At 43.6% G+C, this 14,858-nt stretch overlaps 1 protein-coding gene across 21 annotated transcripts in view; it reads right to left on the bottom strand.

Moving 5' to 3' along the window:
• Positions 1-14,858, bottom strand: part of kif1aa (kinesin family member 1Aa) — a 196,485-nt gene that overhangs the window by 117,875 nt on the left and 63,752 nt on the right. For all 21 annotated transcript variants that reach the window (XM_078410681.1, XM_078410683.1, XM_078410684.1 and 18 more), the window contains exons 3-6: positions 6,753-6,829; positions 5,814-5,993; positions 2,615-2,680; positions 474-652 (exon numbers count right to left, since the gene is read on the bottom strand). In XM_078410681.1, the coding sequence (XP_078266807.1) occupies positions 474-652; positions 2,615-2,680; positions 5,814-5,993; positions 6,753-6,829 (502 nt within the window). The remainder of the gene's footprint in view (positions 1-473; positions 653-2,614; positions 2,681-5,813; positions 5,994-6,752; positions 6,830-14,858) is intronic.

Below are 14,858 nucleotides of genomic sequence, written 5' to 3'. Positions count from 1 at the left end.
GATAATCAAATCCTACCAGATCACAGACTAATCCCTTTATTTTCTGAATAACCTATTCTCCCTACTGTCCAATCAAGTCCCCCCAAATTCTACCACTTACCCATACACTAGGGGAACTTAGCATGACCCGGTAACCAAAATGCACATCTTTGGGATATGGGAATACCAGGAGGCAACCAACAGAATCACATAGAAAATGTGCGAATGCCACACAGGCAATACCAGGGATCAGGATCAAATCCGGATTGCCGGTGATGAGACAGCAACTCTACTAGCTGTGCCTCCACGTCTAATGCCTGGGTTATCATACGCTAATTGACATGGATTGATAGCTCTGCTTAGTCAACATTATGATTACATCATTTAGCTGCCAGCATGGGAAAAAAATTGAACTGAATGGAGCTGGTCTTTCTGTGCCTAATAACTCCATTACTCCAGTGTTGTCCTATCCAATATAATCTGATTCCTCATACCTGGCTTTGTTGCCTGAGTCCATGAGATCTGCGATGTCATTATAGGAAGTCACAGCAAGTTTAGAGAGATCCTCCACATAAGGGCCTAGAATGGGGTGCTCTCGAACTCGAAGGTTTCCTTTGGTTTTGGGGTTCAGTAGGTCTCGCACACGTTCACAGTAAATCTCCATGTAGCTGACCTGGGAGACAACACACCAACAAAATTACAAAACAGAAAACAAGACTTCATATCCCATATTGACCTGTGAAATGGAACCTTCTCCAGTCATGCCCCGTGCGCGAATGTTTCCTCCTATCTGAGGGCAAATGCTTGGCTGGGGTCCTTTATATGACTTCATGAAGCTTTTGTCTCAGCCCTGTTTGCTGGGGACATCTATATCAACCCGAGGTGTCCTGCTCCAGAGTGAAAACCCAAAGCTCAATGAGAGCTTCCACCTGTAACACATCTGAACCTTTCTAAGTAAGCAGCCACGTGATCGGCCTGGAGTGACGGACAGCTGACCATCATATCGATGTTGAACACAGTGGGCAGAAGGTGTGTGGACACAATGAGATGATGAGCATTAGATACAGTAACTCAACAGAGCTGGAGCAGCAGTGATGTTCATCATGTTCATGAAACTTCAAGCGTATGGCCAATTTTCAAAGTAATTCTCTTTTGAAACATCCGATTTTTTATAGCTGGCTCCTCTTACTTGTCTAAAATCTCCTGTCCGATAATGTTGGTGTGCAATATCTTGAAATATTTTTCCTATCAAAGGAACAAAAGTCATTGCAGATGCTCACTTAAAATACTGGACATGAATGCAATAGTCCCTCCAATAGGCCTCCATATAGACACCAAGCACGTGCGCAGGTGCATCTGAGTGCAATTCAACTCCCTCAACTCTTTCATCAAAGATGTGTCACCTAAGATTTCCCACTAGCATGCCAGTCCCATGCCACTCTTTCAATACATTTGTCTGAATACAGTTGTCATTTACCATGGAGTTAAGGGAATTTAGAGGTGGAATAGACAAAATCAATGTTGAATGTTCAGACTTTACATTCATATTCCGAGAGTTTTCCAACACTACCAAGTAGAATTGTCATAGAATCATACAGCACAAAAATGGCTCCTTGGCCCACCGTGTCTATGCCAACTATTAAATACGTATGAAATTTCCTAATATGGATATTCCATTTAAATTTGAGTTTTTATATTTTGGTGCTTTACCAGTACAAAATGCTTCTATTAAAGATAAGTATCTTTTCCAGTTCTTAAGTGCTGCCAGCAGGAAAGCTATTACTAGGAAGTGGTTGAAACCTGGAAAACCTAATGTGGATGACTGGATTAACATTGTATATGATATTTTTATAATGGAAAGGATAACTTTTGCTTTAAGATTGCAACAGGGAATATTTTTGAAAAGGTGGGAAAAATGGATGTTGTACATTATGCCCGTACGGCCATCATTTGTTTAAAGCGGATCTTTGTATCCTACTTCCGTGTCCTATCTCATTTTCCTTGATTTCATACCGCTCCAGAAGTAGTGATGAAATATTATAGAGGTATACCTCAAATGTTGGTTTTAGTTGTTTTTGTTTTTGTTTTTGTTTTTGTGTGTAGTTAAGTTTTGGATATGATCAAATGTCCAGTAAGTCATTACCCATCCTTGTAGTGCTTCCAATACCTGTGGTATGATTTATTTTGGGATATGCAGTATTTGTTAACTACGGAGGGTTTAAGGTGAATGAGAATGTGTATCATTGTGGAATGTATGGAACTGGAAAATCAAAATCAAAATAGAATTTAAAAAAAAAGAAATTTCCTAAATAATGTGAGAGCACCTGCCTCCATTGCACAATCAAGCAACGAAATGCACATCCTGGATTAAAAAAAAATATTCCTCAGATTCTAGGCTTCTTATTCTCTACCTTATCTATGCTTCTCAGAATACAGTACACCCTTGTCAGGTACCCTTCAGCCTCATCTGCTCCTGGAAAACAAATCCTGAACTATCCCTGACATTTTTTTGAAATAAATTCTAAACTTTGAAGCATTATCCTTAGTCTGCACGGCATCCAATCACAATAATGGTCCTGAATGGAGCATAAATGGACTTGTAATTTCCACCGGAAGTGGTCTCCTTTATACTTACTTCCACAGAGTAGGAAAGATTGGCATTTGCATTGTCATTAATCTTGGAAAAGAGGTCTTCACACAGCTGGGAAAAGAAGGCAGCAAAATCAGTATCATAATATAAAATAGAATAGAATAGAATAAATCAGTAACACTACAGAGTATTTCCCAGCGTCACCTGCAAGTTCGACACAGCTAAGAGACTCCAGCAGAGGCCCATTGTTTGCAGGTGTTATCTATATACTAAAACTCTTGTTTGTTTGTTTGTTTGTTTGTTCCTGAACTACAGCCAAAACGGTACACGATAGTGTGACAATTTTAGGTCCACCTTACTCACCGTCGTCCGTTTGGTGCTAATGGAAGAAGTTTAATTGAAATCGGTGTTATATTTTAAAAGTCATTCACATTTTAAAGTTTAAATCTATCTCCGAGGGAGGGGGAGGATAAGTGGGGTCGAGGGGGATGGAGTGGGGGGAAGGGAAGGGAGAGGAGGGGAGGGGGACGGGAGGAGGGGGGAGGAGGGAGGGGTGGAGGGGAGGAGGGAGGGGGCAGGAGGAGGGAGGGGGAGAGGAGAGGGGAGGGAGAAGGCGCTACACCAATGCAGGAGAGGTTTGGGCCCAACGAGTCCACTTGGTCTATTATTTATAAAATGCACAAATTCTGGAAGGCTCCATCTGTGTTATCCCTTTCACCTGAATCATGTCTAATTCTGGAGCCCTCTCAGTAGGAAATCATTTTGGTTTATTTTTATTTATATGGGCATCTCAATTTATTACAGCTCTGGTGTCCTTCTCGGATGGGCGAGGAATATAGTTACATTAGAAAATGCTCCACTGGCAGACTGGACAAAGCAAGATCTCTGATCATTTGGATTGGCTGGGTGGATGGGAGGGGGGGGTGGTGGGGAAGAGAAGGAAATCAATGAATAGGACAGTGGTGTCAGAGCATTTGCACAGCTGCTCATGGTGGTGGTTGCGGATAAGAGTCTGGTAACAATTTATCAGGGCCTGCTGTCCTGGTGAATCAACATCCTGATCTCTCAGCCACAGCATTTCTTTCTAATTCTGACATTTCAATGGGATGCTGAAAACCTATGAGCAGCCCCTCGTAGCCCCCATGGTCCCAGACTGTTTTAGAGCCTGTTCAAATTTCAGAGTCTTCGTTCCAAGTCCAGAGTTCAGAGCATCCATCTAACGCACTCTTTTTAGTTCCCACTAAGCTTTGGGATTCGTCAAGGAGTAATGCCCCTCCTGAACGGTTTACTTCTCCCAAACTCCTTCTGATTGAAATATATTCAGGTATCATTCTCTGCAGTGGTTAGGTGATCTTCCAGCACAAAGAAGAGATGTGCAACAGAGCAGGTCATTTTAGCCTAATACTCTTCCATAAGAAACCTTTGGAGCCAAGCCCCATGTCCATGAGTGGCAGTCAATTGAGTGCAGCCCCAATTTTGGTGAATTTGTAACTTCATTATCCAGAATCTACAGCAGCAGAGAAACACCTATCTTGCGTACAACACATTGAAGAAAGCCATTTGGTCCACTGGGTCCCTGTATCCCTGCAACATTCTCTCTCACACATGCTCATCAACCTCCAACATATGGCTGTAAGAAGTGTAAAGTGAATCGGTGGGGCTCACACTCTCTCGACTTTAAGAAAACGAGAGGTGATCTTGCTGAAATCTATTAAGTTTTTTTGTGCTTGACGGAACCGATGAACGGATGGTATTGCCCTTGGCTAGTAGGTCAAGAAGCAGGGGCAGTTCTTAAGGAGAAGACATTTCTTCACCTGGAAGCCAAAGAATGTTTAGAATTACCTATCCAACAGGGGTGTGGATCTTAGTCAAAACACTCAATAGACATGAAGGGAAATGAGAGGTATGGGTTAGTGCAGGAAAGCGGTGTTAAGGTAAATGATGGGACATGACATAATGGGCAGACAACAATCATAAGGGGTTGAAAGTTCTACTCCAGAGATTTTACATTCGATTGACAATGTGCACCTTACTTGCTGCAGGTTATTCAGCAAATGTCATGACATTTCAGAACCTCGATTTAGCTGCTGGAAGTGGGGCCGTGGGGAGAATACCATGATAGGCGAAGGTTTGCAATTCAGATGTCACAATTGTAATCATTTTTAGCATGGCTGGGAGGGACAATGTCTACTTAACATCATCCTCATGCAGATGCTGAGTACGAGGTGCTGATGCAGTGATGGGCTCCAACAGCATGAGTAGGGTGGACTATCAGACGCCAGCAACACTTGGTGGTGTCACCAAGCATTCACTGATCTCATGTTCGGAGAAAGGGTCGGCAGACGAGTGCAGGAGAAACCTGTTAAATATCTGATCAAACTCCACAGACAATTGCTTCAGCAGCACAAGCCAAGGGCAGAAGATTGCGGTAGGTGTTCTTCAATGTGTTCATCAAGTTGCCACTGAGTTACAGAGCCTTTTAAACTGCCAATGGTTTATGTTTCGATCCAGGTTGCAAAGGCCGAAAATGATCAAGGATTGACTTATTGCCCTTTGAGCAAAGCCTGAACTGTGGTTGTGGGGTAGAGTGATCTATAGCTTGTGGTCTGGTTTAGTTCAGTTTAGTTTAGAGGTATAGCGTGGAAACAGGCCCTTCGACCCACCAGGTCTGCGTCGACCAGCCATCCCTGCACATTAACACTATCGTACACATGCTATGGACAATTTTTACATTTACCACGCCAATTTACCTACAAACCTATACGTCTTAGGAGGAAACCGAAGATCTCGGAGAAAACCCACGCGGTCACGGGGAGAACGTACAAATTCCGTATAGACAGCATCCGTAGTCGGGATCGAACCCAGGTCTCCGGCGCTGTAAGGCAGCAACTCTACCGCTGTGCCACACCATTGTCATTGTAGGGGCAATGATCCTCGGCTTGTAGTCCAGGTGCATGGTCAGATATACCAAAGCCTGTTTGGGTGTGGGGACAGTGATCCTCGGTCTGTAGTCTGGGTGTGGGGACAGTGAGACACAGCCTGTAATGTGGGGACAGTGATCCACAGCCTGTAGTCTGGGTGTAAGTACAGTGATCCACAGGCTGCATTGGGTGTGAGCACAGTGATCTACAGCTTGTTGTCTGGGTGTGGAGACAGCATAGTCTGGGTATGGGGACAATGGGACACAGTTCACTGACAACAACACTCACATCTTGTGCTGAGTCCGGGGTGCCTTGGCTTTTACCTGGGGGATGATTCCTTGTTGCTCCTTCTCCTGTTTGCCCATCATGGTGTACGATTTCCCCGCCCCAGTCTGCCCATAGGCGAAGATGCAGACATTGTAGCCCTCGAAGGCGTGATGCAACATCTCGTCGCCAATGTCGCAATACACCTGCTGCTGCGATGCATAGTTGATGTCGGCAGGCTGTAACCAGAACACAAGGAGGTGCTCATTGGAGCTGGGCTCACCCTCTTCCTTCAGTTACCCTTCCCGACTGCCTCCCACACATCACCCTAAACAGTGCCGCCCTCATATGTTAAAGATACGGAGGGACTGGGGCACAATTTTCTCTCCCACCATGACAAGAAATTCTTATTTGTAACCAAGCAAAGGATATAGCAGTTATGTGGGAGAATCAATCAATAACCATAATGGCTTCATCCCAATTGAGCAAATGTTTCCTGGTCAGCCACAGGATGGGTTTGATTTGGAATAAACTACACCCTGTCCTGGTCCATTTAAATGTGTATGCTAACCGCACTGTCCACTTAAAAGGCAAGAATTCCCCTTTCATACCCAAATGATCAATTGAGAAACTAACTTCTGAGGAAAAAAAGTCTGTCTATTTTTTTCACATTCCCAATCTGTTTGCCAGTCGGGTGCTCGAGCTAGCTAGAGAGAAGGGTGGATGATAGAAGAGAAAAGTAGGATGAGAGTGGAAATCCTGATCTGAAGGAATGCATCCCGTCTATCTATAAGGTGGACACCTTGCAAGTGGAGATTCTGATGGTAGTTCAACTGCTTCGCTGCAAGTAGGTAGCTTGGTGCATGAATTCCTGCTTCTGTGAACAATGGAGAAATTTGGAAGCACCTCCTAGATTGACACAGAGTGACAGGGTGGGGCAATCTGGCAGCATCTGAGTTTGCTTCTCTCCCTGTGGTACAGCAAGTTGAGCTACCTACCGTGGTGTGGGACCAGTAGGAGTAGTCGAAGTTGAAACTCTTGGGTGCCTCCTTGGGTTGCTTTGGGTTAGCAATTGCTGTAGGAGAACAAAAAGAGTCAAGTGAGGGAACTGGATTACTAGTGCGTCTTTACAAAAAATGTACAGCCTATGAAATGACAGAAATGGCGAGAACTTCCATAACGTTTCTCGAAAATGGCTTGAACAGGAAGCTAGGTGGAATTGGGCAGGTCTAACAAGAGTAACTAAAGAGTTGGAGGGTAGAGCACGCAGTTATCGCTGATGTGCCCTGCCCTCTTGGAGTTCTGGTCCAATCCTTTAGCCTTGGACTAGAATGTCAAGCTGCAGCTCTCTTAAGACCCAGATCAGATCTATGAGTCATGGTGGCAGACTTGGTGGCCATTGAATGATAGAAAACCCCATCCACTCTCTCAAGCAGCTGCAAACAATCCCAGAAACTAAACTAAATTTGAAGAAGGGAAAGGTATCTGCCCATATTAATTACATAACCAACTTCACAGAATCAGAATGACTGGCAGTTAATATCAATGTTGGGGGACTTTGCAAAGTCTTAATTAGTTGCTGGATTACCAGGTACAACACAGACTCCACTTCACAAAGTACTTCCTTGGCACTTTTGAACATTTTGAGAGTCTGCCTTGCGTATGGAATGCTAGAATACCAACAAAGAGGATCCAATTGGAAGAACAGTTGCCCTATTACTCAGGACAATATCTAAAGTGTTTTCCCCCTCTTTCATGTCCAACCGAGAGTTAGGGGGAACCAGGGCCGTCCCTGTGGAAACCTTCCACCAGAACTATGAGCTGACCCCATGTTGGACCACATTTGATAGAATGTAGCACATTATAGACTTCAATGCTCATTATCCAGAATAGCTTGGGTGATACTACCAATGATCAAGCTGACATCTTGAGGTATAGACAGTGCCTCCAATAAACCAGAGCTAACACCCATATGACCTCTTCCTTGCAATCCCTGTACATCTGTCAAGAAATTATAAGTCACCACCACATAGTTCTTGTGAAATCAAATCCTATCTTCCACTGAAGACATTCTCCCTCACCTTGTTGTAGAATCATACAGTACTGACACAAGCCCTCTAGCCCACCGTAACCATGCTGACCATTGAACCCATCTACAGTAATCCCATTTGCCGCACCAGGTTCATAGCTTGCTAAACCTGGGGAATTCAAGTACTTGTCGAGTTGCTTCTTGAATGTTGTGAGAGTATCTACCCCTGTCGGATCTTCAAGCAGTGCATCCCACACTCCAACCAACCTCTGTTGAAAGAAGCCCCTTCAAATCCCTTCCAAATCTCCCACCTCTCACTGTAAACATATGCCCTCTCATCTTAGACACCCCACCATGGGAAAAAAAGATTCTATCTATCTACCCTATCTAACATCTTTACAATTTTATATACCTCTGTCCGTCACTCGACCAACTCAAGCAAAGGACCACCACAGATGCAATAAGAATATGGTCATGCTCAAAAATGAGAGGTCATCCATTGATACCCCCACAAAGGTTTAGGTTTATAATTGTCATGTGCACCGAGGTACAGTGAAAAGCTTTGTTTAGCATTCTGTCCAATTAATTCAGATAATACAATGCAACAAAGGACTGCCTGCATGCTAAACAATGGATACAGCCTGCTGCAGAGAGGACTAAGTAACTGTAGGGTCAGATCAAAGTTCCTGAGTCCAGGAATGTGATTGAGAATGAAGCAACTCAGTGGACAAAGATGAACAGTGGAGCCAGCATGTGTGTCCAAATCATTCCCATGACTGGAATCTACACACTAACATGGAAAACTGTCCTGATATGTCCTGTTCACAACATTAAACTATCTAACTAATTACCAATTTATCAGCATGCTATCACTTATCAGAAGAGTAAGTATCAAGCAGTACACACCAATAATCTGATGTCAGTTTTGGCTCCAGATCTCAAGCTATTCCAAAAGATGCATAATTCCTGGAGATGAGGTGGGAGTGATTGTTCTTTACAGTATTATGGCAGCACAGTAGCATAGCGCTAGAGCTGCTGCCTCACAGCGGCAGAGCCCTGGGTTTGATCCTGACTGAGGGTGCTGTGTGTGCGGAGTTTGTATGCTCTCCCTGTGACCACGTGGGTTTTCTCCGGGCCTTTTCTCCCACATTCTAACGTCATGCACGTTTGTAGGTTAACTGACTATTGTAAATTGCCCCTAGTGTGTAAGATGCATAAGTGGGATAACATGGAACTAGTGTACGGGTGATCAATGGTCAGTGTGGACTCGGTGGGCCAAAGGGCCTGTTTCCATGCTGTATCTCTAAAACTAAAACTAAAACATCAAGAAAGCGTTTGAGTGAGTTTGGTATAAAGCAGCTCTCATAAAATCGGAGTCAACTGGGACTGGGAGGAAAACTCTAGTGGCTAGAGTCATAATTCGCACAAGGATGGTGTGGTTTTGGACAGCAATTTGTCTGCTATGCATCACTGTACAGTTCCTCTGGATTGTTACTGAGACCCATTCATTTTTAGCTGCTTCATCAATGATCTTCCTCCCAGCAAAAGGTCAAAAGTGATGATGTTCACTGATGATTGCACAATGTTCCTCTCCCTGTCCATTTGCTCACGTAATGTAGACGTCTGCATCAATATGCAGAGAACATTTTGGCATGCATGTGCAAGACAATTACAACCTTCAAACGATGACAGCTATACCAACTCCTCCACTATCAATTACCCATCATCAACATCCTATAGTTAATGATTTGGCAGGAACTTAACCAAACCACCACAATATTACTGTGGCTATAAAAGCAGGCCAGTGGCTGGTTATTCCAGGGCAAGAGAGCCAACTCTTGACAACCCAAAGCTTATACTAAACCCAGCAAGCTCCACAGGAGTGCAATGTAATTTACCTCAATTGCCCATATGGAACATAAAACAGCACAGCACAAGAACAGACCCTTCGGCCCATAATGTCTGTGTTAGACATGATGCTAAGACCAACTCTTATCTGCATGTACATATTCAATATTCCTCCATTCCCTGCATATCCATATGCCTATCTAAAGGTCTCTTAAATGCCTCAACCACCACCCCTGGCAGCACATTCCTGGCACTCACCACCCTCTGTATAACAAAATGTGCCCCGTACATATCCTTTAAACTTTGCTCCTCTCACCTTAAAGCCTCTAATATTTGATTTTTCCATCATGGGATAACAGTTTTGACTGTCTACCCTACCTGGGCCTCTAATAATTTAATATATTTCTGTCATAACCTCCAGCGTTCCAGAGAAAATAATCCACATCTGTTCAACCCACTTCCTGTAGCTAATATTCCCAAATCTATGCATCATTCTAGTAAATCTCCTCTGCACCATTTCCAAAGCCTCCGCATCCTTCCAGGAATGGGGTGACCAAGTGCAGCCTAACAAATGTCCTATAAAGCCGCTTCATGACTTCTTGACTCTTGTACTCAATCCCCCAACCTATTAAAGCAAGCATACCATATGCCATTTTTATCCCCCTATCTATTTGTGTTACCGTGTTCAGGGAGTTGTAGACTTGGACCTCAATGTTCCTCTTTACATCAATGCTGTTGAGGGTCATGTCATTAATTATACATTTTCCCCTTGCATTTGACTTCCCAAAGTTCAACACTTCACATTTGCTCGAATTGAACTCCATCTGCCATTTTTACACCCATTTCTGTAGCTGATATATGTCCCACTGGAAACTTTGACAAACTCCGTCATAGTCTGCGGACCCAGCAATCTTGGTGACATCTGCAAACTTACTAACCAATCTGCCTACGTTTACGTCTATGCTGTTCCGGCAACATTCAAGGTGCTGAACACCAACCACAACATTTTATTGGCACCATCACCACCTTGCTTCCACTATAACTGGCACACATTCGTTGCATTGAGGACCATCTGCTAGCTTCTTCGACACCATCACACCATGGCCAAATCATTTTCATAGCCAGAAAATGTCAAGAGTAGCCATCTACATGTTTAGAAATATATCAATGCTCCTGCACTGTCACCAAGTCAAGCTCCTGGAATTCCCTTTTTATAGCACTGTGGGAGTTTCTCCACAACCTGGTTCAGGAAGGCAACTCCTCCCCTCTTTGGAAGAACAGTTTAGGGGTGAGGAATAAATATTAGCCACACCAGTTATGCCCATTTGTCAGGCTCCCTCCCCAGTGACAAACTTTCATAATGGGATCAAGAACATAATCTACTCAAGTATGGCAAATAGCCAGTACAGATACCTACATAAGTTCTAGGAGCAGAATTAGGCCATTTGGCCCATCAAGTCGACTCTGCCATACATTTATGGCTGATCTATCCTTCCCTCTCAACCCTATTCTCCTGCCTTCTCCCCATAACCCCTGACACCCGTTACATTAGTAATAAGATATGTATGTCTAAATGTCAGTGCGCAAATTTCTATCAATTTGATCAATAATTTCACTTTTGACGAATTTACCCGTCACATACTCATTCCAATTGGGGTTCATTTTTATTTTTAAATTTGCTTCCAACAGTCCATCCTCTGCAATCCAGCCCAAGATCATCACTGTTTCTCCAGATAACTGATGAACTTCTCAATCTGATCCACCCGGCAACCCACACGATCCATTGCATTAGATTCCAGCCTTAATCTCACTCCCATAAATGAGCAACTGGAAATGTAAAGTATCCTTGTAAATGTAAAGACTCTTACAACCCCCATTGCCTTGACATTTCAATTGGCATATCATTTTCTGTACAGCAGAGAAAAATAATTCTGATCTCCCAATTAGATAACCAGCAGTAACCCACCTCGATCTATCATTATTCGTATACATAATCCCTGAACAACATTAAAAATTAAACAGAAAATTATTGACTGTGAAATCTTATTATGCACCATGTTTGTCTACACAGCAAGAACAACTATATTTCAAAAGCAATTGATTGGGAAGTGCTTTGGGACATATTGAGGATACGATAAGCACTTTACACATGCATTTTAAGAGTACATCTGAACATCAATCTGCAGACCTTTTATTTTAGTTTAAGAGGTGCAGCATGGAAATAGGCCCTTCGGCCCACCGAGTGCATGCCGGCTAGCGTTCGCCTATACACTAATTCTATACTACACACTAGGGACAATTTACAGGAACCAATTAACCTACAAACTTGCACGTCTTTGGGATGTGGAAAGTAACCGGAGCACCTGGGGAAAACCCAGGGAGAATGTACAAATTCCGTATAGACAGCACCCGTAGTCAGGAACAAACTCGGTTATATGGTGTGGTAAGGCAGCAACTCTACCACTGTACCATTGTTTCTGAGTATCTGTTATTCTCTAAAATTGAGTTTTGAAATATACTCAAAGCGTACCATTATGTGTGTCAAACTTATAACTTCTCTTCCTTTAACCTCATTCGCACATATTGAGGAGTTCTCAAACTGTGATATTAAAGATCACACAAATCATTCCCACTACTTAACGGAATTTTTTGGCGGCGCTGCCATAGCAGTTGCGGCTTACCTGCGGTCCATTTGTCTTTGTGTTTTTGTTGTTTTTTTGTCTTAATTGTAGTTGTGATGTCGTGTTTTTGTGTTTGTGTACTATGTGTGTATGTGGGGGGGAGGGGGGGAACTGTAAAATTGTAAATAGGTGTCCCTTCCGAACGGAGACCCGACCTTTGTTTTCTGGGTCGGGTCTCCGTTCCTGCTGCGGCCTACCATCGGCCCAACTCCTGGAGCTGGCGGCCTCCAGGGCTCCGGTTCGCATAGTCCGCAGACCGGACTAACCATCAGCGGAGCCGGCCATCCTCGGAGGCTGCGGGAGCGGCTGCGACTCGCCTTAGGCTCGGGCCGCGTGGATGCCGACATCGGGAGCTCCGGCAGCGGCAGCGTGTTCGCCCGCCTTGGGTCGCGGACATTTCACCGTCCGGCGCGGCCTAAAATATGCCGCGGGATTTTTCTCTGCTGGGCGGGGGCTTCAATGTCGGGAGCCATGACCGCCCCGACGTGCAGCAACAGCAGCAGCATGTTCGCCCGCCCCGGACTTATCATCGGCGGAGCCGGCCGTCTTCGGAGGCTGCGGGAGCGGCTGCGACTCGCCTTAGGCTCGGGCCGCTGCGGACCGTCCGGCGCGGCCTGCAACCACAACAGCCTGACTGCAGGAGAAGACGGCAGGAGAAGGGAAAGACATTGTGGCCTTCCATCACAGTGAGGAGAGGACTGGAGGAGACTCACTGTGATGGATGTTTCTTTGATGGATGTTTCTTTTTTTGTGTGTTTTTGGGGTTGTGTAATTTTAATGCCGATTTAATGCTTTTATTGTTGGACTGTGGGTGACTGAATTTCGTCCAATTTGGATGACAAATAAAGCTATCTTGAATCTTGAATCTTGAATATATTTGTGGACCATGCATTCAGCACACCATTGTTACCTTTGGTATTCATTTATATCCTGAAATCTAAGCCGATTAATCCCAGGATATTAAGTTAACCTTGACAGGGTAAAGTCACTGACTGACATGTATCTGGAGGATGACAGCCTTGGTTCTGAATGCAGTCATGGCTCGATGCAAGCAAAATCTAATGGTTACCATGGAAACTGCACAGAAAAAAAGCTGATGAAAAGAAGATCTTGAATTTAATGGGGAAAAAAAATGAGCAATGTAAAATGGTAACCCATTTTACATGAATGCATGGACATCTTTCTCTACCACAAATGAAATAGCATATAGAATGAACCAGGAATTGCCACGAATTAAAACAATTTCCTTTAATATTGATCTCTTCAAACATCTCGTTTTCTAAGTGATTAAAAAAACAGTTTTACTGACATGCCACACTTAAGCGAATGCATTGTTGTAGCAATGAATGGACAATTTCCAATAGAGGAGCCAAGCTACAAATTATACATGCTAATATGAGTCTAATTGGCAGCACTCCGAATCAGGCATTTAAATTCTGCTTGTACTTTTTGAGAGGAACATGTTTTGTTTTCAAATCAATAAGGTGAAACAGGACTGTTAAAAGGCTTTCTGTAATATTCATTGAGAATCTAAATTAGTTTAAACCTGCCTCAGTCAGATGAGCCAATTCCCCAGGAAGAATTAATGCAAATGAATAAACAATCATTAAAAATGTAGCTTCGTTTAGAAAATTCCCTTCTTAAAAATAGCATTTTTCCATTGCAATTTAGAATTAGCTTGGACGTTTATTTTTCTGGCTGCCTTTCAAAAGCAAGGATAACCATTGAGAGTAATCTAAAAAATCTTCTACTAGTAGATAACGCTGGGAATGAAATATACTGGGTATGAAATATACTCTGACACTTAGGCATGTGAAACTACCTTCCAACGAGCTCTGGCTTATATGCATGACTACCCAAGAAATGCAAAAGAGCAGCAGGAAGACGACCAGATTAAAGTATGGAGCGCAAATTGTGCCGTGATGTCAAGCTGGCCTGCTAGATAAAAACCAAAGCAGGTGGCTGCAAAATGTTCCTCTTCCTCAGGAGACTGAGACGGGGTAATTGCTTTCAGAAAGTCCCATTTGCATTTGTGTGAGACATTGAAGATTTGTCCGTTGTCTGTGGAATCAGTACCCTGTTGGCAAACAGCAGATTGGGTGAAGCGTTGAAGGGAGGCACGAGAAAGAAAATATAGGGGAAAAGCCATCCTGACCCAATGTGGCAGGACTCCAATTGGTTTCTCTCTCAATGCTCTCTGATAATTTTCACTGCACTTACTGCTCACATTTCTAGATTTATACATTTGTACATTTCTAGAGTGTGCATCCTTCTGGGTTATTCAACCCTGCAGTGACACACTGCCTGAATGCACTATAGGTCAGAAGAGCGAGGGGTGTTCCTATTGAAACCTATAAGATCCTCAGGGGTCGATGTTCATCGAGGTCTGTTGACTTGTGGAGATATCACAAATGGAAGATAAGTGCTTCAAAATAAAGGGACGATCATTTCAAAATGAAGTAGATAGAAATTTTGAATTGCAGATAATGGCGAATCTTTAGAATTCTTCACAACTACACTTCACAACTTCTTCTGACAGGTTTTAC

Source organism: Rhinoraja longicauda, chromosome 13 (genome assembly GCF_053455715.1).
Source record: "Rhinoraja longicauda isolate Sanriku21f chromosome 13, sRhiLon1.1, whole genome shotgun sequence".
Lineage (NCBI taxonomy): Eukaryota > Metazoa > Chordata > Chondrichthyes > Rajiformes > Arhynchobatidae > Rhinoraja > Rhinoraja longicauda.
The sequence above is the reverse complement of the archived record's forward strand: the minus strand, read 5'-3'. Positions and strand labels throughout refer to the sequence as shown.